Source organism: Dromiciops gliroides, chromosome 1 (genome assembly GCF_019393635.1).
Source record: "Dromiciops gliroides isolate mDroGli1 chromosome 1, mDroGli1.pri, whole genome shotgun sequence".
Taxonomy (NCBI): domain Eukaryota; kingdom Metazoa; phylum Chordata; class Mammalia; order Microbiotheria; family Microbiotheriidae; genus Dromiciops; species Dromiciops gliroides.
This window is the reverse complement of record NC_057861.1, coordinates 579568938-579593364: the sequence shown is the minus strand read 5'-3', so window position 1 is coordinate 579593364 and position 24427 is coordinate 579568938. Positions and strand designations below refer to the sequence as shown.

Here is a 24427-nt window from a genome sequence, read left to right as displayed (position 1 = left end):
CCTATGAATCTACATGTTTCACAGTGGTAGACCTTTGCTCTGCCTTTTTCTCCATACCAGTACATGAGGACTTCCAATATTTATTTGCTTTTACCTGGAAAAATAGACAGTGGACCTGGACTAGACTCCCACAGGGATTTGTAGACAGTCCCACATTATTTTCCCAAATTTTACAGCAGGATCTGGCCTCTATTACCTTTAAAGCCTCCACACTAGTACAATATGTTGATGACTTACTTTTGGCCTCTCCTAATGCTGAAATTTGTCAGGAAGATAGCCGTCACTTACTGCTGGAGCTGCACAAGAGAGGACACAAGGTTTCCAAGACAAAGGTACAATGGTGTTTGCCCCAGGTAGAATATTTAGGATTTATTTTGGCTGCTGGAACTCGCTCTGTCTCTTCTAAGCGAGTCCAGGCCATTCAACAACTCTCTGCCCCCACTACTAAGAGGCAGTTGAGAGCCATTCTAGGAGCAGCCGGGTACTGTAGACAATGGATACCCTCTTTTGGTGAAATTACTAAACCCCTCATAGCTCTTACAAAAAGTTCTGTTCCAGACATTTTACAGTTGGATCCCCAGCATCTCTCAGCCATAAAAGAATTAAAACGGGCCTTGTTATCAGCACCTGCCCTAGGACTGCCAGATTATAGTAAGCCTTTCACTCTCTTTGTGCATGAACAAAGGGGGGTGGCTTCTGGAGTCCTGACTCAGTCACTGGGGCCTAACCAGCGTCCTATAGCCTACTATTCAATTCAGCTGGACCCTGTAGCGGCTGGAGTGCCACCTTGCCTTAGAGCAGTGGCGGCCACAGCGCTTTTGGTAGAAAAAGCCTCTGATTTGGTCCTAGGTAACCCTCTAACTGTGCAATGCCCTCACGAAGTGGAGGCTCTCTTACTACGTCACAGGACACAAGCCTTTTCAGATCAAAGGCTGGCTAAGTATGAAATAACCCTGTTAGGTAATGAGAATATCACTTTAAAACGCTGCACAGTTCTTAATCCAGCAACACTACTCCCTAATTTACCATTCTCGGGGGAACCGTTGCATGACTGTGCTTCTTTAGTTGATATGGCTGAAAAACCCCGTGATGATCTTTTTGATACACCTTTAGAAAATCCTGATCTTGTCCTCTATACAGATGGTTCCTCATTTATGAGAGAGGGAACCCGTTTTACTGGAGCTGCTGTAGTTTCTGATTATGACACCCTCTGGGCAGCTTCTCTGCCTTGCCATTTTAGTGCACAGGCTGCTGAACTTGTGGCTCTTACACAGGCCTGTAATATAGCTAAAGATAAGAGTGCCACCATTTTTACTGACTCGAAATATGGCTTTGGCATATGCCACTTTATTGGTATGATTTGGCGTCAACGAGGCTTTCTAACATCCTCGGGCAAGGCTATTGCCAATGGGGACCTTATCAAGGACCTCTTAGATGCCCTAAAACTGCCTTCTTCCCTAGCCGTTGTACATTGCCCTGCCCACACAGGGAATAGTGACCCTGTTTCAAAGGGAAATGCACGAGCCGATTCGGCAGCCAAGCTTGCTGCATTAGAAGCTCCTGAACATGTATTTAACCTTTCACCTTCTGAGGATATTCCTTCCAACCTAACCTATGACGATTCTGAAGTAGAAAAGTGGAAAAAGAAATTTAAGGCGAAACAGATCAATGGCATCTGGGTGTCTCCGGAAGGTAAGCCATTTCTTCCCCGGAAATTCTACCACCAGGTATGCCTCTCTGTTCACAGAAAAGGCCATTTTGGTACACAAGGCATTGTAGACTCTATTAAGAGAACCTGGATAGCACCAGGTGTGACTAATACAGCATCTCGAATCTGCTCGGGCTGCTCCACATGTCAGTCTTATAATCAGTATGCTTTTAAGGCCAAAGCTTATGGAGGGCGTCCTCTAGCATATACACCTTTTGAGCACTTACAAATTGATTATATTACTATGCCAAAAGCAGGACATTATAAATTTTGCCTTGTTATAGTTGATCAGCTCACTCGGTGGGTGGAGGCCTTTCCCAGCCCCCGAGCCACAGCTGCCTTTGTTGCCAAAATTCTTCTTAAAGAGATAGTACCTCGTTTTGGCCCACCAGCCCTCATCGATTCTGACAAAGGCACACATTTCACTGATTCGATTTTATCCCAAATCTACTCTTTCTTGGGAGTGACTCCAAAATTCCACACGCCCTACCATCCACAAAGTTCAGGCCAAGTCGAACGTATGAATAAAGAGCTTAAGAGTATGATTGGCAAATTATGTACTGAAACCCATTTGAAATGGCCTGATGTTCTACCATTGGCATTATTCTATCTACGAAGTAGACCAAGAGGAGAACTTCATATATCTCCTTATGAAATGCTTTTTGGTCACCCTCCTATCCAAGCTAAAACTTTTTCCCCAGTTTATACATCACTGGTGGGAGGTGATACGTCTGTTGCTTCCTATATACAGGAATTACAGACCAGGCTACGTGAACTCCATGAGGCAGGAGCTGTGGTCCAGGCAGGACCATTAGACTTTTTATTGCATAACTTCAACCCAGGAGATAAAATATATGTAAAGAATTTTCAGAGAACCAGTGGAACTCAACCTGCCTGGGAAGGACCTTTTCAGGTATTATTGACAACTCCTACTGCCATTAAAATTGGTGAAAAAGACTCATGGATTCATTGCTCTCATATAAAGCCTGCACCATTCATAGGTGAAGAGATTTCAGATAGACCTGAGGTAGACGCTAAAGAGGTAAAAACCCTAACGATAGCAACTGTTAAAGAGCAAAGAAAGTTCAGAGGAAACAGGCAGTTCCCATTTAATAATCCCACTGATCAGTTAAATGCTTTGGGACTCAGTCTTCGTAAAGTATCAGGAGACGGAAATTGCCTTTTTAGGGCTTTAGCAGACCAGCTAGAAGGTCACTGTAGAAATCATCTCAGACACAGACAAGAAGCTGCTTCTTATATGATTAACCATAGACAAGAGTTTGAGTCTTTTATAGTAAATGACTCCCCTTTTGAAGAATATGTTGATGAATTAAAGAAATTTGGAAAGTGGGGAGGAAATGATACAATTGTAGCATTTGCTAAGCAGCATCAGCTGAATGTTGTGGTTCATCAATTAAATCAGCCCTTATTGAAAATCAGTGGCACAGACAAAACTGATGCTAGAGAACTCCACATTTTCTACCATAAAGAACATTATGACAGCATTAGAAAGATCAATGACAATTCAGAAACCCCTGCCACTTTGGCATGCAGAGAATTGGGGAACCAGTTAAAACAATGTGGCATACCCCAAACTCTAGCAGCTTAAATACCTTAAAATTTAACAAGCATTTCCTTCCACAGGCAAAAGCACTGAAGCACATGGCCTAGTTTTCTGGCCCACCTCAATTTCTCCCACCCTTTTCCCTACCCTATACCTATTTTTTTTTTTTAATCCTTTTTGTTTTTTGTTTTGTTTTGACTTTTGAAAGGCACTGAAAAGACCTGGAATTCACCACACCTTTAAATTCTTTAAGAGCACAAAAGGGTGCTTAGCGAATCTTTTGCCTTTTATTTTTGGGTTTTTGGTTTTGCTTTGTTTTTTTTTTTTTACTTTTGTTTCTTTTGCTTTTCTTTAAAAACCCGATTTTGTAAACTAAGTGACTTTTCAAAGGCATTTTAAGTATATGCTATTGAATATTGAATCTTGCTTATTGAAGTCTTACTTCTTTTTGATGAATTAATCACCACTTTAAGTATCTGCTACTGTTATACTAGAGAATTCATGTATAAGATGATGTGGTCTAATTGCTAAAAGAAGATTATGTAATAATGTCTAAAAGAAGATTATGTAACAATGTCTAATATAATCAGCTATTTACATTCGTTTATTATTTATATGTCATTATACTCTGGGTATGGTTTGGAATTATTGTATATATCACTAATATATTCTCAGTTATGCAGCATAGCACACATTTTTACCATCATATTGTCTTTGGTGAAATTAATGAGATTTCAGAAATATGGAAACTTATCATTTCAGAGACTAACTTGCTGTGAACTCTGATGCAGGCCCTGGAGAGAATATATGTGCAACAAAAGGAGAGACAGGTATACATAAGTCCATGGTTTGCTTATGATGGTGACTATGTAGAGCACAATTACTAGGCACAGTCCAGTATTCATCCTCTCTCCCTCCTAATTTAACCTAATTTAACTGAACTTACTTATCTTTTTATCTCACTCAGTTGAATTCACCTGTGGCCTAGCACAATCACTGGCTGTCTCGGAACCATGAGATATGGTATGATAACCTTTCCATAACATTTTCAGGTGTCATGAACACATACTAAATTTGACTTTGATCCAGACACATGGTGGTAAAAAGTGTTACTGATTGTAAAATGCTATGCTAAGGTTTAGTAAAAAAAAAAAAAAATACAGCAATTCAAACAGTTAAAGAAGAAATCCAGCTTTCCAGACCAGAGTCCAGAATCCAGACCAGAGTCCAGAATCCAGTTTTCCAGACCAGAATCCAGTTTCCTCCTGATGACATCTTACCACTTCAAGAAGACAAGAGAACTCAGAGACTTTATATGAACTGTTTTGCTTTATTAGCTTTTACTATCTCCTTTCTGTTATAATATACACCATCTGTAACATGTATTCTCTGCAGAGGCCCTCCCTTTGCAAGACTAATGTCAAAGCGTCGGTTCATGAGGACAAAAAAAAAAAAATCGCCCCTCTGGACAAAACTTTCCTCTCTTCCTTTTCTATATTGTTGTTCACATATTATTAGTCAGCAGAAGTTATTATATTCTTTTTACTGTTCCATCAAGGAAACATTCCATTTCTTGAGGAAGCAAAGGGGGGAAATGTGGTAAAATATGAAAGTTTTTAACAGTCGGCTAGGATAACTGAAAGACGCCAGTTTTTCAAGGACCACCCTTTTGGGGAGGAGATGAACAGTCCGCCTGCTGCGCATGTCAGACTGCCTGCCGGGTACAGTCCGCCTGCTGCGCATGTCAGACTGCCTGCCGGGTACAATCCGCCTGCTGCGCATGTCAGACTGCCTGCCGGGTTTTTTTTTGACTTCCGGGGTGGAGAGAACGGAAGTAGCCTTTTTTTTGCCTGCTTGGCGGGACTCCTGACGGCGCGGCAGGGACTCTCTCGCGCTGTCAAAAGGTGGCCTTGTCGGTTGGTGGCCTTGTCGGTTTGGTGAGTTGTTATAAGGAATATAGACTAAGCTTAGACTTAAGACGATTTGTATTGTGTTTCTACTTTCCTATCCTTCTAACCAACATCACCTTGTGACTATCATAACTATAAATAAAAAGGTCTATCTAGAAAACCAAAACCTGCTTCCATTTACTAGTTTGGGAGATAAATTAAGGGAAAGGTTAAGTAGGGGAGATTTATGATCTAATATCCAATTTTAAATCTCACAATATATGAAGAACACTTTTTTTCCAAGAAAATGTGGGTGGAAAAAATTGATAGCAGCTCTTTTTGTGGTGGCTAAAAACTGGACATCAAAGGGATGCCCACCAATTGGGGAATGGCTAAACAAGCTGTGGTATATGATGGTGATAGAATATTATTGTGTTATAAGAAATGACAAGCAGGATGATTTCAGAAAGGCCTGGAAAGACTTAAATGAACTGATATATAGTGAAAATCAAGAGCAAACCAAGAGAACATTGTGCACAGGGACAGCAATATTATTTGATGAAGAACTGTGAATGACAATTATTTTCAGCAAGATGATCCCAAAGGAATAATAATGAAACATACTACTGACCTCCAAAAAAAGAACTGATATTGATTGAACAGAGATTGAAGCAAGCTATTTTTCACTTTCTTCTTTTCCTTTTATTCAAGTTTTCTTATACAAAATGACTAATATGTTAAAATTTTACATAATTGCACATATAAAATCTATATCTGATTGCTTATTACCTCAGGGAGGGTAGGGAGGGAAGGAGGGATAGCTTTTGGAATTTAAAACGTTAAATGAAAACATTTATTGAAAAAGAGAAAATATGGGTAGGACCTGGATAAGGAGGTCCAAATAACACAATAAAGTAGAAAATAGGTTATATTTTAATGGATAGGAAGAGACTTGTTATTTATGTGGGAGTTATCCCTGAGTTAGCTGTCTATGTACAGTAAGACCACTAACCCATCAGAGTTGAGAGCATCATCAGTAAAACCAAACCAAACCAAACCAAACCAAAATAAAATAAAAACAAAAGACCCCAAGAATAATGATGAGAAAAGGAAATGGTAAAATTGAGACTATTTAAACTTGAACTATTGAAGCAGCATTTACAAAATGTTAAAAATGGGAAATGGATTGCAAAAATGACACTGATACCCTATGTAATACATTCATCCAGAAGATGAACCAATGTAAATTAGTTACCACAAAGAGCACAAAAGGTGAGTTAGTCAGCAAATATTTGACATTTGCCAAACTAAGAGGAATGGCTAGAAAAGGCAATGCTGAGCTGGACCCATTTGTAAATTCTTATGACTCATGATAGAAAATTATGAGCAGCATAATTTCATAAAATAGGGCAGTATAGGGTAAAATCAATTTAAAGAAAGTTTGGCAAAGTATCTAACTAAGCAAAGTCATCCAAAAGGCATTCAGGGTTGAAAAATCGAAGGAGGAAAAACAAGAAAAATGGAAAATATTTGCAAAACTCATTTTAACAAACTACTTCATTAATAGTGGAAGTACCACAGACATGGACTTTACATCACAGTCCTTCATGTACTTAGAAAAGGATGTAACAATAACACTAAAGAAAACAGACAATAAGCAGCTGGATTAAACCACATCTGTGTAGAGGAGATCTGTGATGGAGGCAATATAATTGTAAGGGCAATAAGGGGCATCAGCCCACAATATGTCTGAAAAAGGGAAATATATCAACGGCATAAAAATACCAGATCTTATTAATGCCAAAAAAGATGAAAGAAAGAACAATGATCACTAAGTCTACTCTCCCATCTGTATAAAAATTTAAAGAATCATTTATACATGAATTGAGAGCATCTGCAATGAGGTAGGCTATTATAATAGGGAAGCAGCAGGTTTTTGCAAGTAATTTTCAGCAATGGACTTTTATACCATTTCTCTATTTATTGATACCTTTTGATATATATAATCTACAATGCTTGATTATGGAAGTGCATTTGATTCAGCAGAATAAAATAACTTTAGACAGACTTTTTTCTAAGAAGGTATCTTCTATCCATAAATCAAAATCATTCAGGTTTCCTTGAAAGATATAAAAACAAATACAACCCTGTTCAATGACCCTCTGAGACAAGCCATAAAACGAGGGTATGTATTCTTGCCAAAAGAATTTGCTACTGTGATGTAGGTGATCTAGTTGAGAATCAAGGTAGAAGAGGGATTCATTAGACATGGTGTGGTCCTCCAAATACTCCTATTTGTAGATGACATTATGCTAATTTTGTCAAGCCCCAGAACATTTCAGAGCCTCCTAGAAAAGATGAGTCATCACTTAAGGACGCTTATCTATTCAGGAAACACCAGCTGGAGGAAGATTGTCTATTGCCCCAGTTTCAACATGTGTTTGGATGGAACCCCTATTCCTTGTCTTATCAGTATAGACAAGGGGAATACAGCCCAGATGGATGAGTTGAGCCTAGAATGGAAAAGGAGAATGGCAAAACTCCTTCACTGCATCTGTTTCCTACAAAAGCAAAGGACCATCTTTTTCAATACCAACATGACGCCAATATATGGTAGTAAGTCATGGCATATAATTGCCTCCAAAGTTGTTTTTTTTTTTTTTTAGAGTACCCCACAGAAGATAATGGGAAGGCATATAATGTATGGCCATGTTATAACATAAAACCAGTGAGGAAATCTGAAAAACAGGATTAAAAGATGTCCATTGGGAAAATGTTTTGACAGGAAAAGAAGATGGGCTGGTCATGAAGGAAGAAAGACAGGTGAATGACCACTGGTATCCTTATGATGTCAGGAGAAGGCAAAGAAGACAAAGTACACTGGGTAGAGCCCGGGTAGCAAACATATGATATAAGACGTGGACAGGCATAGATGGGCTGCTATTTGCATCATTGGAGGGAGCTCCCAAATGGATGAGATTTTTGACTAATTTGAATGTTTGGGATTCCCTTCATAGGTTGCTTTTAGAGTTGATTTACTTTGTTAGAAAAGACTGGCGACTTCCTAAAGTAGAAGGAATTGGAGATATCAGAAATAGAGTTGCATAGCTTTCCATTTTCTTACTGAGATAATTTGGCATCAGCTTGGAGAAAATATATGTCTCTGTGTATGTGTGTATTTCCCTCTTTTTGTATTTTCTATATTCATTACAGCCTTTTCTTAACATCAACATTTATATTCAATACCATCAGACTGCTTTTAAGGTTCAGAGGATTTCACAGTGTGGAGCAGTTGCTAACTCCAGAATACTATGATCTTAGACTATTTGGCTAAATAATTTGTGGGAAAAACACTAAATCTGAAGTTATGAGATCTGCCGCTGAGTAGCTGCGTCCCTATGGGCAAGTCATGTCATCCTTAGGTATTTAAATGTTATCTGTAAAAGAGGGATGGATTACAATACTGATACCACTCACTGCAGAGGGCTGCACTGTATTTATAGGGTGCAAAAGTATTATATAGATGTTGGTGGTGGTTGTTGTTAGAAGAACCTGATGGGAAGAAGGAAGATACAACAATGGTCTTATGGCATGTATTTACTTCCTGGTAAGTCACTTGTGTTAAGAGTGAACACTCAGGGGCAGCTAGATGGCACAGTGGATAGAGCACCGGCCCTGGAGTCAGGAGTACCTGAGTTCAAATCCGGCCTCAGACACTTAACACTTACTAGCTGTGTGACCCTAGGCAAGTCACTTAACCCCAATTGCCTCACTAAAAAAAAAAAAAAAAAAAAAAAAAAAGTGTGAACACTCAAAGTCTCTGGGAAGAAGGAGCATACTGGGGAGATAATTTTTGAAAAAGGAGGTGGGCACAATTGTTAAACCTTGTCTATTGCCCACAAATGTTTTGTTCAGTTATGTTTACAGAGATCGCTAAAATTTTAACTATCAATAACATAGTAACAGAGGATGAGCTAGTGACTCAATCTGTCATAAGAACAATGGAAACCTCTCCTTCCCTCTCTCCCTCCCTCCTTCTCTCTTCCCCTTCCTCTCTCTCTCACTCCTTCTCTCTCCTTCCCTCCTTCTCTTCCTCTCTCCCTTTCTCTCTCTCTCTCTCCCCCCTCCCCCCTTTGATTGTTAACTTTTAAGTACTTTTAGAGAATACACAGAGTATGTCAGGTGCATTCACTTAGACGCAGTAACAAGCATCGGATCTCCTGGAACTCATAAACACAAGGCAATATTTATTGAGCTAAATTGTCTCTTTATTAGGAAAACACCAACACCACATTCTTCAAAATTACTGGAATTTTATTTGCCTCAGGCTTATGACTTGCAACCAAAGACATTGTGCAAAGAAAGCAAAGATTAAGTACACTTTAGGGAAAAGGTGATAATCCACATTGGTAACATAGAAGATCAGTTTGATAAAAGAAGCCATCCATTACACTATATAGATTGCAATATTCAATAGCATTTTTCAACCAAACTTTTTAAAATCAAGAGCCAAAAAAAGGAGCAAAGTTTACAGTCGACATAAATCTGATACAATTCAAAAAGCATTTTTTTTTTCAGAGATCATTGAGCATAAAGTGGAAAAATGTATATGGGGGTGGGGTCAAGTCTAACTACTGTACATTTATCAGCTATTAAACAAAGTTGCATATATGTACCACAGTGTAAAAAACAATACAGAACAAATAAAAACCTTGAAAATTGCCTGATGAAAAATAAAATAACCAGTGGCTTTTAACGGCTTCTCCTGGTTATCAGTGCTACAAAAGACACATTTTTCATCTTTCTGATGCTATGTTACAGCATCTTAACAGTTGATAAAACCAGGCACACTCAAACCATTACCAAACTAAACCCAACCCATAGAAATATACTATCAACCCACATATTTTCCATCAAAAGCTTATTTTTATTCAATCTTAGAGGCCCATTTGGTCACAATATTTTACAAATTTTTTTGTGTATTTTTTCATTTTCTTTTTTACACCATGATATCATATGTTTGTCTGGCACTATCCTAAAGCTAGTTTATAGATGATGAGAATACAGAAACAACCCAATGTCTATCTGACAAAATGAATTCACTGGGTGTAAATGAGAGAGGGGAAGGAGTTCATTTCTATCAGGAAAAATGTCCAATGTTGATTACTCGTCATCAGTCCCACTTGCTTCTGACTGATCCTAAGAGTTGAATAAAAACAAAAGAAATATCAAATAAGTTAAAAAATTCTAACCACCTTAAAAACGAATGCTATAGTATAATGTAGGAAGAAAGAAATATGATGTAAACAAGCCTTGCTACTAACCTCTTCACTCAATGGAAAAGCAAAAAGGAGGAAACCTATTGGAGGTACTATTTGGTATCTCAACAGAAAAGGAGGTGTTCTAGGGAAAAAACTCAAAGCACCAAATGGCTTAGAAATCTGGTTACATGCATCATTTACTGATATTTCATGTCCTTTTCAGCCCTATATAGATAGACTTGGATGATTACTCTCACTTTTTGACATGGTGTTTTTTAGATGAGTTCATAGGATCAAAGCTATATGAACCATACTCATTTGAATCTCTCATAATTCCACACAAAAATCTTCAGGTGCTTATTTTTTCTCCAAGAAGGGAAAAATAAACTCTTAAGACTCCAAAAATGTAATTTTTTTCTTGAAAGAGACAGGGAGAGACAGAGAGAAAGAAAGGGGGAGGAAAGGGAGATATCTGAAGAAGAACAAAGAAGAGGGAAAGAGAAAAAAGCCAATTGATAAGATCACATCTGACATTTTAATGTTGCTTTTTTGTTTGTTTGTTTGTTTTTTTTTGGTGAGGCAATTGGGGTTAAGTGACTTGCCCAGGGTCACACAGCTAGTAACTGTCAAGTGTCTGAGGCTGGATTTGAACTCAGGTCCTCCTGAATCCAGGGCCAGTGCTCTATCCACTGCACCACCTAGCTGCCCCTCACATCTGACATTTTAAAGGAGAAACTCAAGGATCTCCTGGTTGACCTATGGTAAAGGAACATTCTACTTTAATCCCAAAGGCCTGAAATTAAGATGAATTCATTTTTCTAAAATATATAAATGTTTAAATAATTTAAAAAATAGTTTATAATTCCTCAATTACACTTATAAATTTAGAACCTTCTTCTTAGTCTTCAATTTTTTAAAGTGAGATTAAAAAAATTTTTTTTAGTTTTAAATCATGTTTAGATTTTCTTATGATTTCTGTAAATTCTGTGCATTTTCAGCATCAGCATATTAACATTTCTCTTCCATCATACTTCGAATTTGTTTCCCATTCAATCTCATTTCTTCATCACCCATAGAACTGTCAGAATGCTCAACTACTTCTGTATCACAAATACTCACATTCTCATCCTGCTCCTCATCACTGTCATAATCGCTCACGACAGGTTTGGCTTTTCCTCGGCTCTGCCTCTTCTTGCCTTTTCCTTTGTCCCGGCCTTTTTCATCTTTTTTATTAAGCTTGATTTTCACTTTCACGGATTTTGCTAGAAGAAGAAAACCACCAATTAAGTCCCGGGAAAAGCTTGATTTTCCCCCCAGGTAGTCAAAGATGTCTGACCACACTACAAGAGGTAGTGCGGAAGGAGCAGTCATGTTGGCTGCAAGAGCCAAGCAGCAAGAGACTTGAGGATTTGTTTTCATTCTGCCACCAGCTAGCAGAGTGGCCGGACAGAAGTTATTATCTTCCTTCTGCCTTAGTTCTTGCATCTAAAACCAGAGATAATGATCTTCCCCATCTCACTAGACAGAATGGTTTGGAGGGCAAAGTTTGGAGGCAATTCCACATTAGTCCTGGGTTCTTAAAATTAAATTCCAGAAATAAATTTCCAAAATTTGGATGTTATTACAATGGAGTCTATTAATAAAATCTTTCCAACTAGAAGTCACTTCATCATAGATCATCTATCCTAAGTACTTTATGTCTCAGCTCACATATACTATCTGAGCTATGAATTACCATGCTGACTAACCCATAATTATTATCATCTCTATTGACCATATGAGGAAAGCGGTTTCATATCATACCAACTACTCTTCCAGAAGACTCAAACACTTTCCCCGCCCACATTCCCCATGCACTGTTCTGGGTCTGCCTTCAGAATCAACCAGTCGTAAGGGCCACCTGCTTTGTCTTGGCCTAGACTCTAGGTTTCCTCAGTTTCCAGGAGCATGACCTTGGTGAAGGGCTTGCTTCTCCATCCCCTGGGTCTGACCGGAACCTCCTGCCTCATATTTAGTTAGCTGATTTCCCATGGTCTTAGGGAAAAAAATCACTAACGAGGATGTTCTTGTCTACATGATGGAGAACAGTGGTGAAAGATGTCACAATGAAAACAGGAACTGCAGGTAGTCCATTATTCCTGTAGCCAGTCATATGCAAATCTTCCAAAGCTTTTGCTTTCTCTAACAAGGAAATTGTTCTTTGGACTGAGAAGGATAAAACAAAATAGGTTAGCAGAGAGCTGAAATCCAGGATAAATGAGATGGTAAGAGAGCACCTAGGTTCCATCAAATGAGATCACGCCACCATGCCTGGACAAACTATATCACAGGCTACTGAAGCAAGTGGCACATATGACTACTCAGCTACATTCAGTAATCTCTGAAAAATATGGAGAATGGGAGAGATGATACAGGAGTGAAGATGGGTAAATGCTGTCCTAAATTTCAAAAAAGTGGAACCATTTAGATTGGTGAGCTTGACTATGATTCCTGGCAAAATGCCATAACATATTGTCAAAGAGATGACTATGAGAATTTAGAAAAGGAAACCACTGACTTCTAAGAGCCAATGTGGTTTCACTGAGAACAGTTCATTCCAGACTGTTTGTTCCTTTTTTGACAGTATTACCAGACTAGATCAAGGGAATGCTGTAGACATTGTATATAGCTAAATTTTGACAAAAAATATTTTTAAGTGTCTTGGGTAGTTTTCGTGATGTAGAGAGATGTTAGGTAGATTTAGAACTGGTTGGACAACTAGATCCAAAGGACAGTCATTAATGAGTCTCAACATGAAGGGAGGTTTTTAGTGGAATACCCCTTAGTGGATTTGTTTTCAGCAATATGCTCATTTAACAATCTTATCAATGACATGGATGAAGGTATAGATGGCATACATATCAAAGGAAAAGATGATATAAATCTGGGGGAGCAGTTAATTTGCTGTTTGACAAGGTCTAGAAAAGATCCAGACATGCTAAAAACAAAAAATGTAAAGTGCTATATCCAGGCTCAAAAATTCAATGTCACACAATAGTTTAAGTGAAATTGAAGTGGATTGCAATATAGGTCAATCATGTGACATGCAATGAGAGCCACAGCTTCCCACCTCGATAGTCTCTACTCCACTCTAATCCTGCAGACTAATCTGCATTCGGTTCTGTATATCACATTTTGAGGACACTGACAAACTATAGGAGAACAGGAGGGTCACCAGTGTCCTGGGTGAACTGAAAACAGCAACAAAAAGGAACTGGCTAAGATTAATTAGGGTGAACAAAGACCTGAGCTCAAGGGAGGTGGGATGATAGCTGTCTTCCTATACCTAAAGGGCTTTCACATGGAGTAAAGGTGAGATGTGTTCGGGAAGGTACCAGACAGCACAACTAGGAGCAATGAGGGGAAGATGAGGAGAGGCAGATTTCAGCTGAATTTAAAGAAGAATTTTCTAGCAAGTAGAGATGGCAAAAGAAGAAAACAAAACTTGTTGGAGAACTTGTAGGAGAACAGGCATACTATTACTGGCCTATTGGTGGAGCTGTGAATAATTTCCAAATATTCTGGAAAACACTTTGGAAATAGGTCCCAAACTGGCCATGTCCTCTGACTCAGTAAGATGACTATTAGTCATATACCCTAAGGAGACCAAGAACAGAGACAAAGGACTCACAAGTAAATGAATACTTATATCAGCATTTTTGTAGTGTCATAAAAATGAAACAATATATGCCCATTAATTTGAGAGTGGGTGAACAAATTGTGATATGTGAATGTAACATGAAAATGATGGATTAAAAGAAACATGGGGAACTTTGCATGAACCGATTCACAGTGAAACAAGCAAAAACTATGAGAACAAATTACATGATGACAACAAAAATAAAATGAAGGAAAATAATTTAAAAATACTTCAAAACACTGATCAAGGTAATTAAAAAAAAGAGGCCTTAAAAGACTAATAATAAAACATACATCCTAATTCTTGAAATAGCGGTAATGCACTAGTAAATGAGATATGTATTCTCAGACATGGCTGATGTATTAATTTGTTTTTCCAAATTATACTTACTTAAAACAAGGGAGAGCATCTTGTCAGATGAGAAAGGTTAAGTTAATGAGTAGTGATAAGCAAAAAAAAAAAGTATCAATAAAACACATTTTTAAAAATGCACCAAAATGAACAAAATGTAACAAAGGGTACATAGACAAACATAGTAGTTTCATTATCCCCTTGTTAAATTACACATATATACCTTATACATACATATGTGCTTCTTTGATTATACATAAAATTCAATTTCTGATGTAAAATTTCTTTCTATATTTGAATGTTTGTGTTTGAATGAATGAATAAGGCATTCATTAAGCACTTACTATGTACAAGACACTCTGCTCTGAAAAAGCTCACCTTTTAATGGGTTTTTAGCCATAACATAGAAGGTTTCAGCAGCAAATCAGAGAGAAATGTCTCAAGATCCTAAGGTGCAGTGGCAAAGAAAATGGTGATGCTTTTTAGAATGTCATTTCCACTGCTGAAATCATATCAGTTTCTGGTGTTGAACTATCTTACAATGCCAAGGACTTTCTTTGGTGACAAGGACTTTTTTGGGGGGAAGGGTCTTCAGTAATCACAGCCTTAGATGCAGGAGGAGTTGTAAGGCTGCATCTTCATAGGACTTGCTTCTTAGGATGGTGGCTATGGACCCTAGGCTGAAGACACTGCCATTTTTGGATTGTCCCCATCAGGTCTGCAGGGAGGTGGTGGGTGCTGGTGTTTTAACTTGCCTTGAGAGCATCTCTTCCTTGGGGTACCTCACTACCTCAGGTCAGGTGGCTTACTTGCCCTATAAGTGGCAGATGGTTAGTAGTTGATGGGGATGGGTGGCCCCTTTTATACAGTAATTGCTTTCCGGAATAATGGGTGTGAGAGCTGGGCTGAAAGCAGGACTGGTTGTCTGGGGGGGCGCTATCCATCCCAGGCCTTTTGTGACTATCTTTTTTTTTTCCCTGGGGCAATGAGGGTTAAGTGACTTGCCCAGGGTCACACAGCTAGTAAGTGTCAAGTGTCTGAGGCGGTATTTGAATGCAGGTCCTCCTGAATCCAGGGCTGGTGCTTTATCTACTGCGCCACCTAGCTACCCCCCTGTGCCTATCTTTCTGTTGGTTGTGGCAATGGCCACTGCTAGCAGTGATAAGGAAGGGGGGATCGCTTTTCATATTGTTATATTCACAATAAAAGGGAAAATTAAAAACGACAAAAACAAAAACAATCAGACCCATCCAAAAGGGAAATGACAGTGGTGGTCTCTCCATCATTGGATGTATTCAAGAAGAGGCTGGATGGCCACTTATCATGGATACAGTAGAGAGGATTCTTGTGGAGGTTTCGCTGAACTAGATAAGCAGTGAGGTTCCTGTCATGTCTGGGATCCTTTTTTTCTGTCCACAGGCAAAAGTCATTACAGCATCAGAGAATACATCTTGGGAGAAGGACCTTTTGACACCTTACTTTGTGACTAATATTAGGTTCTAGAAATAACTCTAATCCATGGGGTACCATAAAATGGGGGGCAGGGTGAGAAGAGCAGGCTATACAGGAGACTAGAAACTTCCTTATAGAACTGATCTTCATTCCTGAAGATAAGACACTGACTAAACTCACCAGGAAGTCATGTTTGGCGGGTTTTCATAAATCATGATCAAATGATATTGAATCACACAGCTAGAAGGGGTCTTAGAAATGAGCTAATCCAAGCTCATTTTACAGATGAGAAAACATACTCAGAGGCTAAATGATCTGTTTAGTAGTACACAGCTATCTAATAGCATAGTAAGAAGAGATAATTATAAGAGAATATAAAATCTCTGGCTTAAGAATGTAGGTAATGAGGTTTATACCATATTTAACAAAAGTTTTTGGAAACAGCATGTGTTATTTTGGTGGGGCAGTTGAGCATTTATGGCAGTACTAAGCTGCAACCTATAATAAATATTTGACAGAATCCTATAAAAAGTTAAAATGAAATTAATTAGCAGGAAATGGGGGCAGGGGAATGCATATATTTTCCAAGGATACAAAAATGATTTAGAAATAATGACTAACAATATAATGGGCCCTTTTGTGAACAGAGAACTATAATCAAGTATAAGACTGAAAGGGTAGATGATTAAAACCTATAAAGCATCACAAGGTACATAGATAAAGTAAATGTAGACTGCTGTGTGGAAAAGGCATTAGACTCATTCTACTGGGCCCAAGAGAGCACATCTGACAGCAATGAGAAGACATTGCTGAGAGGAATATTTAGACTTGTATGGGAACAACTTCTTTACAATGAGCTCTGTCTAAAAATGAAGTGGGTTACCACAGGAGGTATGGGGTTTCCCCTTCTCCTTGGTGGTCATCTAGATGAAGGTTCTATAATGGAGATTATATTTAGAGTACATTTTTAACCTGTGAGATTGATATTAGGGAAGACAACCACGCTCTATCACAAAACATACCTTGATGGATAGACAAAAAGTCTGGCCCAGCATAAAGAATTCCTACATTTATATTCTTAAGCCTGGATGGAGGGTATTAAGATGAAGGACAAACTTGATATAAACTACATATGCTCCACAAATTTCCAAAGGCTTTTAACACAGCCCTGAAATAGCACTAGGAATAGTGAAGAAGCAAAGAAACAGTGGAATTGGACCATTCAGATTACCCTCAGATTCTGATTCATCCTCATCTTCCTCTTCTTCCTCGTCATTACTTTCATCCTCACTCTCTTCTTCTTTGGCAATTTTCTGCCGTGCGCTCTTAAACACTGACTGTAGAACAATGGAGTCCTCATAGATCTATAGAATTAAAATTTTATCTGTTAAAGTTTCAAGCTATTTAAACAGAAAACAATTCAGACTTTTTTCCATAGGAAACAATGACAATTATATGAATTCTAAGAAATGGCAATATTGATTATTAATATCTCACACCAATCTAACCTAAACCTAACATTCCATAGGATATGGAACTCTATGTTCTAATGGATAAGGAGTATCCAATTCAAATGACCTACAAGGTACAAGGGAAAGTTATGATGAAGTAATTTTTGCTTCCTTGGGTAATAAAAATACTATTTACTGGGGGCAGCTAGGTGGCATAGTGGATAAAGCACTGGCCCTGGATTCAGGAGGACCTGAGTTCAAATGTGACCTCGGACACTTGACACTTACTAGCTGTGTGATCCTGGGCAAGTCACTTAATCCTCATTGCCCTCCCCCCAAACCCCGCCCCCCAATCCCCCCAAAAAACCTATTTATTAAAATAAGTTGTATTGATAGGTTCTATCAAATACAGTTAACTCCTTATGAGAAGTATTACTTTTAAAAAGTGATTTACGCAAAAAAATCAAAGCTAACTATTCTAATGCTAATTAAATCAATAAACACTGTATTTATGGACTACCTAGTGCACACAGCACTATGTAGGCATCTTGACAGATGAAAAACAATGAAGGAAACAATATTTAGCACCTATTATCTGCCAGGCACTGTGCTAAGCTATTTACAAATATTATCTCATTTAATCCTCATCAAGAAAGACCATACACAGCCAGTAAGTGTCTGAAGCTGGATATAAACTCAGGTCTCCCTAACCCCAGGCCCAGCTCTCTATCCACTGAGCCATCTAGCTGCCTAAGTAGAATGAAAATATACTCTTCCTTAAAAGGTTATGATCTCATTACTGGCACAAAACAAGGCATGGGAGGAAAGGACAGTGAACTAGTCAAAAGATCTAAATCAGACTCCAGCTCTGACATCAATTCAGCAGTGTGCCCCTGGGTAAGTCACTTAATTTCCCTATGCCTCAGTTTCTTTATCAACAAAATGGGGATAGTGATCCTTGCACTGTCTACCACACAAGGTTGCTCTGTTACAAAACAAGGCAGCATCCTTTAAGTGCCGATTTCCCCCACCAAACCCCAATGAACGCCTAAACTAAGCTAGTGGAAAAAGCATGAGTCAAAAGCGTTCAAAAGATAGAGAGATGACTAAATCTACTGTGACCAGGGGAGGTTTCACTGAAGAAATGGAACTTGAAAAGCTAGGCCTTGAAATTAAGGTAGTGTTTGGACAACTGAAGGGCGAGGGCCTTCTAAGAGAGGGAATGTTGGAAGCAAAGGTGGGGAGGTAAGAAAGAACAAGCTGCATCCAGGAGTCAGTAAATAGACTGACATGGCTGAAATTGGGGGATTATAGAGTGGTTGGAAATAAGGTCAGAATGTCACATTGGGGTCATACTCTGGAGTGCCCTTCAATAGCAGGCTCTGGAGTCTGAGCTTTATCCTGTAGGCAATGGAGAGCTATTGAAAATCTGAAGAGTGGAACAGCAAAATAAAAGTTGCAATCTAGGAGACCTGATCTGGAAGGGCACTGAAGGTCAATTGTAGGGGAGAGAAACTGGAGGCAGAGTGACTCACTAAGGTATCTGAAGCACATTTCGAGCATGAGGTGGTAAATATTTGGAGCAGATTTGAGACTATGATGACACTATCAGGATTAAGAAGAATTATTATGTAGTACAAGAATCAGTTAATAAAATGTCACTCACAAAAGGATTCTCAGCTGGGTTCTTTGGATTCTAGTTTTTATTTTAGACTTATCTAAAAAGTATCTCTAGAAGGAAGGGAGGGTTTTACCTTTTCTACCAAAATAATTTTTTGTTCAGAAAAACAAATGGCAATGCAGTTAATATCCTAGAAAGCAGAGTGTGTTTAAGAATCATTTTGAGACTTCAAATCTTCCCTAATCAGTTGGTAAGGACAGATAGAAAGGTAAATTAAACTGGCATAGAAAAGAATAAGGAATTTAAGGTGGCCTCTGTTGCATCAACTGGCAGAGGCATTGAAATAGCACTTTTCCTCTCTTTTTTTTCAGTATTGATATTTAAGGCCAAGGATACAGATTGGAAATAATAATAACTCACATTTACACAGCACTTTATGGTTTGTGAGTCAAGATAACAAGCATTTAAGGGGACAGCTGGGTGGCACAGTGGATAAAGCACTGGCCCTGGATTCAGGAGGACACTTACTAGCTGTGTGACCCTGGGCAATTCACTTAATCCTCACTGGCCCACCCCCCAAAAAAAAACCTAAACCCAAGCATTTATTAAACTCCATACCAAAATGCAATACCCCGACCCTCAAAACAAAAAAACAAAATAAAAACAAAAAACAACAACAAAAAAAAAACCCTTTCCTTAGTCATGAGGAAAGTTTATGATGCCTTTGAAATTTGTTTTCAACTGAAACTGTTCTCTCAAAAGTTATCAGTTGACTGACAAATCGCATTGGATTTGTCTTTTGTCAGTTTCCATACTTTACCTCTCTTCTGGGGTACCACTCTTTAACCTCATGCTTTCTTTTTTCTTTATTTCTATAACACAAAGCTCTCTCTTGGTGTCTGTTGATCCCTTAGTTCCTGTTGGATTATTATCTACTCTCTATATTGGTATGGACCTCTACCCCTCCCACCCCCCCTTCTCTCTCTTTCTTTCCTGTACTCTCCTGCCAGAAACTCTATGCCTACAACATTCAATGATTGCTGGGCATCTTCACCTGGATGCCTTGTCAGCATCTCAAACTTTATTTCAAAATCCACCATTCCTACAGACTATTTCTGCTGAGGACAGGACATGCTCTCAGTAATTAACACAGGCTCAACATTTGAGAGGCTTTCTAGATGTTTCCTTTTCCCTTAGCCTGTCCATTCTGCATCCATAATGTCTGTCCCACCCACCACCCTCTGCCCTCCTGGATAGCCACCAACATGCCATTACAGCATTCTGCCTGTCACAGAGCTGAGGATTTTCAAGATGAAGGTGATATGTTTCCTTTCATTCTACTCTCTCAGCCATGAAAATTTATTGAGAGCTTCCTCATGGCAGTTTTCCTCATATAAAATATATAATAGAAAAATAATACATCAGACTTTATTTTTAATGTTTATACAAGAACTCCTGCCTTAATTAGCAGCAAAGTCAGCTTATCAGAGTCACACATGACAGACTGCTTGACAAAAAGAGGTATCACAAAAACAGAAATAAAATAAATAGAATATCTGAAAATGCCCAAATGACATACATATATGTATCCAGAATAATGGCAAAACCCAGAATGCCTGACTCCTTCTGGAAGATGTTTAGTAGTAGGAATATAATTGTTTAAAGAACAAAATATTTTATTCAAAAGAAGAGACATTGAAGCTTAAAAAATATAAGTGAACTGAATCCAACCTGTGATCCCTCCAAGTTGAATGTTTGAGCATTATGACAGAGGAGCATAACATCTTTCTCCAAATCTCCAAGGCTCCGGTATTTGTGATTACGGATTCTTTCCTAATGGGATTTTTAGATAAAATGGAGGAGAGGAGAGAAAACACAAAAATGAGTGACTCTGTTAACAACATGTGTAGCCTGATTCTCTGGGCTCTGCAGAAATAACCCTCCTACAAGTCAGATTTCTTTCCAAGGAGGGGGTGGAGAGTAGGGAGGTGGGAATTAGAGTGAGAAAAGGAGAGAAAAATTTTGAAAGAAAATACAATATAATATTATCTGAGGTCTCTACAAAGTTTACTCAAAATGTAACCCACAGGGATTCTCAAACCTATCCAATGACATAAGTTGACATATGTGTCAACTTACAGGCTATTCCCCTCCCTTCCCCACTCTCACCCAAGCCACTTCATTTAATTTGTAGACCTCTTCTCGATTTCTACATTTATTTTTTAAAATGGAAGTTTGCTTTCAAACATGACACCTACCTTTATTTTTTTGAAATCCACTGGCTTCCTAATTAATTCATAGTATTCTGGTAATTCTTTCCTTGATGGAAGTTGAATGAAGACTTCACTTAGCTGTCGCCCTGAACTGAAAAACAAATCAAGCAACATTCAAGTAAGGGATTTTCTTTACAGTAAATGTCAATAAAAAAATAGAGAGAGAGAGAGACTCTGTATTACAAAATGCACAGGAATATGGAACTCCTTAAATCAATACAAAATCCAACTGCCCTATTAGTCAATATACTCTGCTGTCACTTCAAAGTCAAATGAAAACATCAAAGACCACAACTCCGATCACACTGTATGCAAAAGCCATTTTGAATTTATTTTTCAGAGCAAGCAAATCTCTTCCACTCCTTTGGGAGCATTTAAAAGCTTTCTATTCAACAGAAAACCAGATATTTAGAGAAGCAAAAATTCTTTGAGCTAAAGAAGAAATGGCTAGTTTTTTTCCTCCCTTCCTTTTTTTCTCCAAAAATTCATTTTAGATTCTGACCATTATTTATAATAATTTATTATAGATTGCCTTAACTATAAATACGTGACAAAATTTATGTGTGTACATATGTATATAATTCAATTCTGTCCCTTTTCAAGGAATGTTCATGTTATAAAACACATATATCTTGTACTAATATCCAGAGGAAACCATGCCATATCTGTCTAAATCCATTTCTATGTACAGAAATCAGTTTGTGTATTTTTTTAAAAAGGAAATTATTTTGAAAGCAAAAATGGCCCATATTTCTGTGAAGTAAACTAAAAATCTATTGAAGATACAGGCATGTATTTGAGAGAGTATTTTAAGAGCACAAAAATGCCTGGAATTTATTAATTTGTAAAACAGACGCAAGATTGGGAAATATATTTCCATCAGAAATTTAGCCTAAATACCATAATGAATAAACATTAACATCACTTAATACTGGAGCTTATTTGTATACGTAGCTAAATAAATACATTCATTATTTAGCTACATGACCTGGACTACTTAGATCAGAATCAGCTTGTGAAAAAATAGAATCATTTTAAAGTCTTCTTCTCAGAATGATGCCATCGCCTACTCCCTTTGTGTAGCCAAAGATATCACAAAATATTACAAACCACTTCTCTCAAAATTCCAGAAAGCTCATCTTGGGGGAGGGCTGCTAGAATGTTAGGAGGTAACAGGCAAGAGGGACAATATGCTGTTTTAATCCATATTCCCAGTTGAATAATTAAAAAATAATCATAATGACAGTTATCATAAAAAACATGCGCAGTAACTTAAATGGTTGCCTAGCAACTAGAAGGAAAAATGCTGAAGTGCAAAAGGGGCCTGCATAAATTAATAGAAATGTCTCTGTCAGAGGGATGAGTGAAGTTCTCTACTGCACTAGGTCACCTTTTTAAAAAATGCATATGTGCAGCTCATGAATACTCAAATGGAGTCCAGAACCCAGGAGGGAGAGGACTACTGTTGCCTAGGGAAATGGACTTTTACTCAAGAATCACAAAGTGTTTAATTAGGCTATTTTAGCAGGAAGCTGGTGCTTTATCTCACCCAATTGAGAAGTGCACATATGTGTGTTCCTCAATAAATTTCATCTCATAGGTCATGATAGAAACACAATTCATTAATATCTGAAACACAGAACTCTAATTTCTGCTCTTGCCATATAAATTTAAAGCTCTTTATTTTCTCTACAATGAAAATCTGAAAAATAACTGAAAGGTACAGACAGATTTTAGAACCCCCTCCCCCCATTTCTTAAAAATGACTTCTTTACAACCAATTACAATCAGTCCAAAAGGGTGGGGCCCTATAATTTTGGATTAAATATTTCAACATCTTCCTGGTGTTATTTTTTACTTTGCCAATAGATGGTGTCATTTTTCTATTGATGAATTACAAGTGCATCCTTTATATCAAGCCCTATAACTGACATATTAAATTTGGACTGAACAATGGCATGTTTCTGACCCAGAATATGCTGAAGATTTCTAATAATAGGTTAAGTATGCAGAATCTTCAACTGAGCAGTCCTATGAACCACCTGCTTCTCAGTGGATCTAGATTACAAAAACAGACAAGCCCTGTTCCATCCCAATGAACCAATTAGGAATAATAAATCAGAATTGAATGATTCATTATTAGAGGGGAATGGGTTGGATGTAAAGTTTAACAAATAAATATATTTAATTAGTTTTTTAGAAGAAAGCTTATTGATCTCAACCCTCCAACTGAATTCACCATTCTATTTTCTGATAGTAGAAAATTTGCATTATAATATGGGGGAAAATGAATTTCACAGGAAGCTTTGTGTTGTTGCTGGTTTTTTTTTTTTTTTAGGGTTTTCATTGTAATACGGAGTATGATGAATTTGACTAGAAGCTTTTCCCCCCTTAGAATTTGCATTATAATATGGAGGACAATGAATTTCACAGGAAGCTTGTTGCTTTTGCCAGATGTGTGTGTGTGTGTGTGTGTATGTATATATGTACGTATGTGCTGTATATGTATGTGAAAGAGACTGAATTCTGGAATATATATTGATTTATTGTTGTCCGCCACAGCATTCAATGTTTAATTCAATAAATATTTTGAGCATCTAATATGTGCTAAACACTGTAGGAAACATTGCTTCATTCTATATATCCAGTATGGAGACAAATAAGATAAGAGTAAGGACTATGTATTTGTGTGTATGGGGGGGGGGCAGGGGAAGTGTTGCTGTATCGTGAAGGAGCAGGGACAAGACAAAAAGACAGATATATAACTATGGTTGTTGTCTTTTGTATTTAAAGCAGGCCAAAAATAACATTACTATGTTGAGGTCAATGTACAGCGTGTCTGACTGTGGCTGATCAGACCAATACAAGCTCAGAAGGTTGGGCATAGGTTGGGCACAAATAGTCCATATGAACATTTGGGACGAAATCTATGATGCAGGATGGAATATAAGTGACAGAGAAGTTATACAAAGAAAATGCTATGAATATTATAAGGAAGCCTTCATAATTGGGTCTACTCTACCTGGCCATCAATCCCTTTCCCTACTTTTCTCCATTACACACTAAATGCAATGATTCTTCTGAACATCCTGCTCTTTGTAGTTTCCTGCTTTTGTTTACATTAATATTCTCTCCCCCTACAATGTTCTCTATCCTTCTCACCTGCTGAAATATTCTT

At 38.0% G+C, this 24427-nt stretch overlaps 1 protein-coding gene across 6 annotated transcripts in view; it reads right to left on the bottom strand.

Annotated features, from left to right (window-relative positions):
* Positions 1–9391: 9391 nt before the first annotated feature.
* Positions 9392–24427, bottom strand: part of SMARCA2 (SWI/SNF related, matrix associated, actin dependent regulator of chromatin, subfamily a, member 2) — a 211838-nt gene continuing 196802 nt past the window's right edge. For all 6 annotated transcript variants that reach the window (XM_043980573.1, XM_043980568.1, XM_043980560.1 and 3 more), the window contains 5 exons: positions 21235–21340; positions 20708–20809; positions 17136–17268; positions 11542–11684; positions 9392–10360 (listed from right to left, as the gene is read on the bottom strand). In XM_043980573.1, coding sequence (XP_043836508.1) covers positions 10325–10360; positions 11542–11684; positions 17136–17268; positions 20708–20809; positions 21235–21340 — 520 coding nt within the window. In that variant the 3' untranslated portion in view covers positions 9392–10324. The remainder of the gene's footprint in view (positions 10361–11541; positions 11685–17135; positions 17269–20707; positions 20810–21234; positions 21341–24427) is intronic.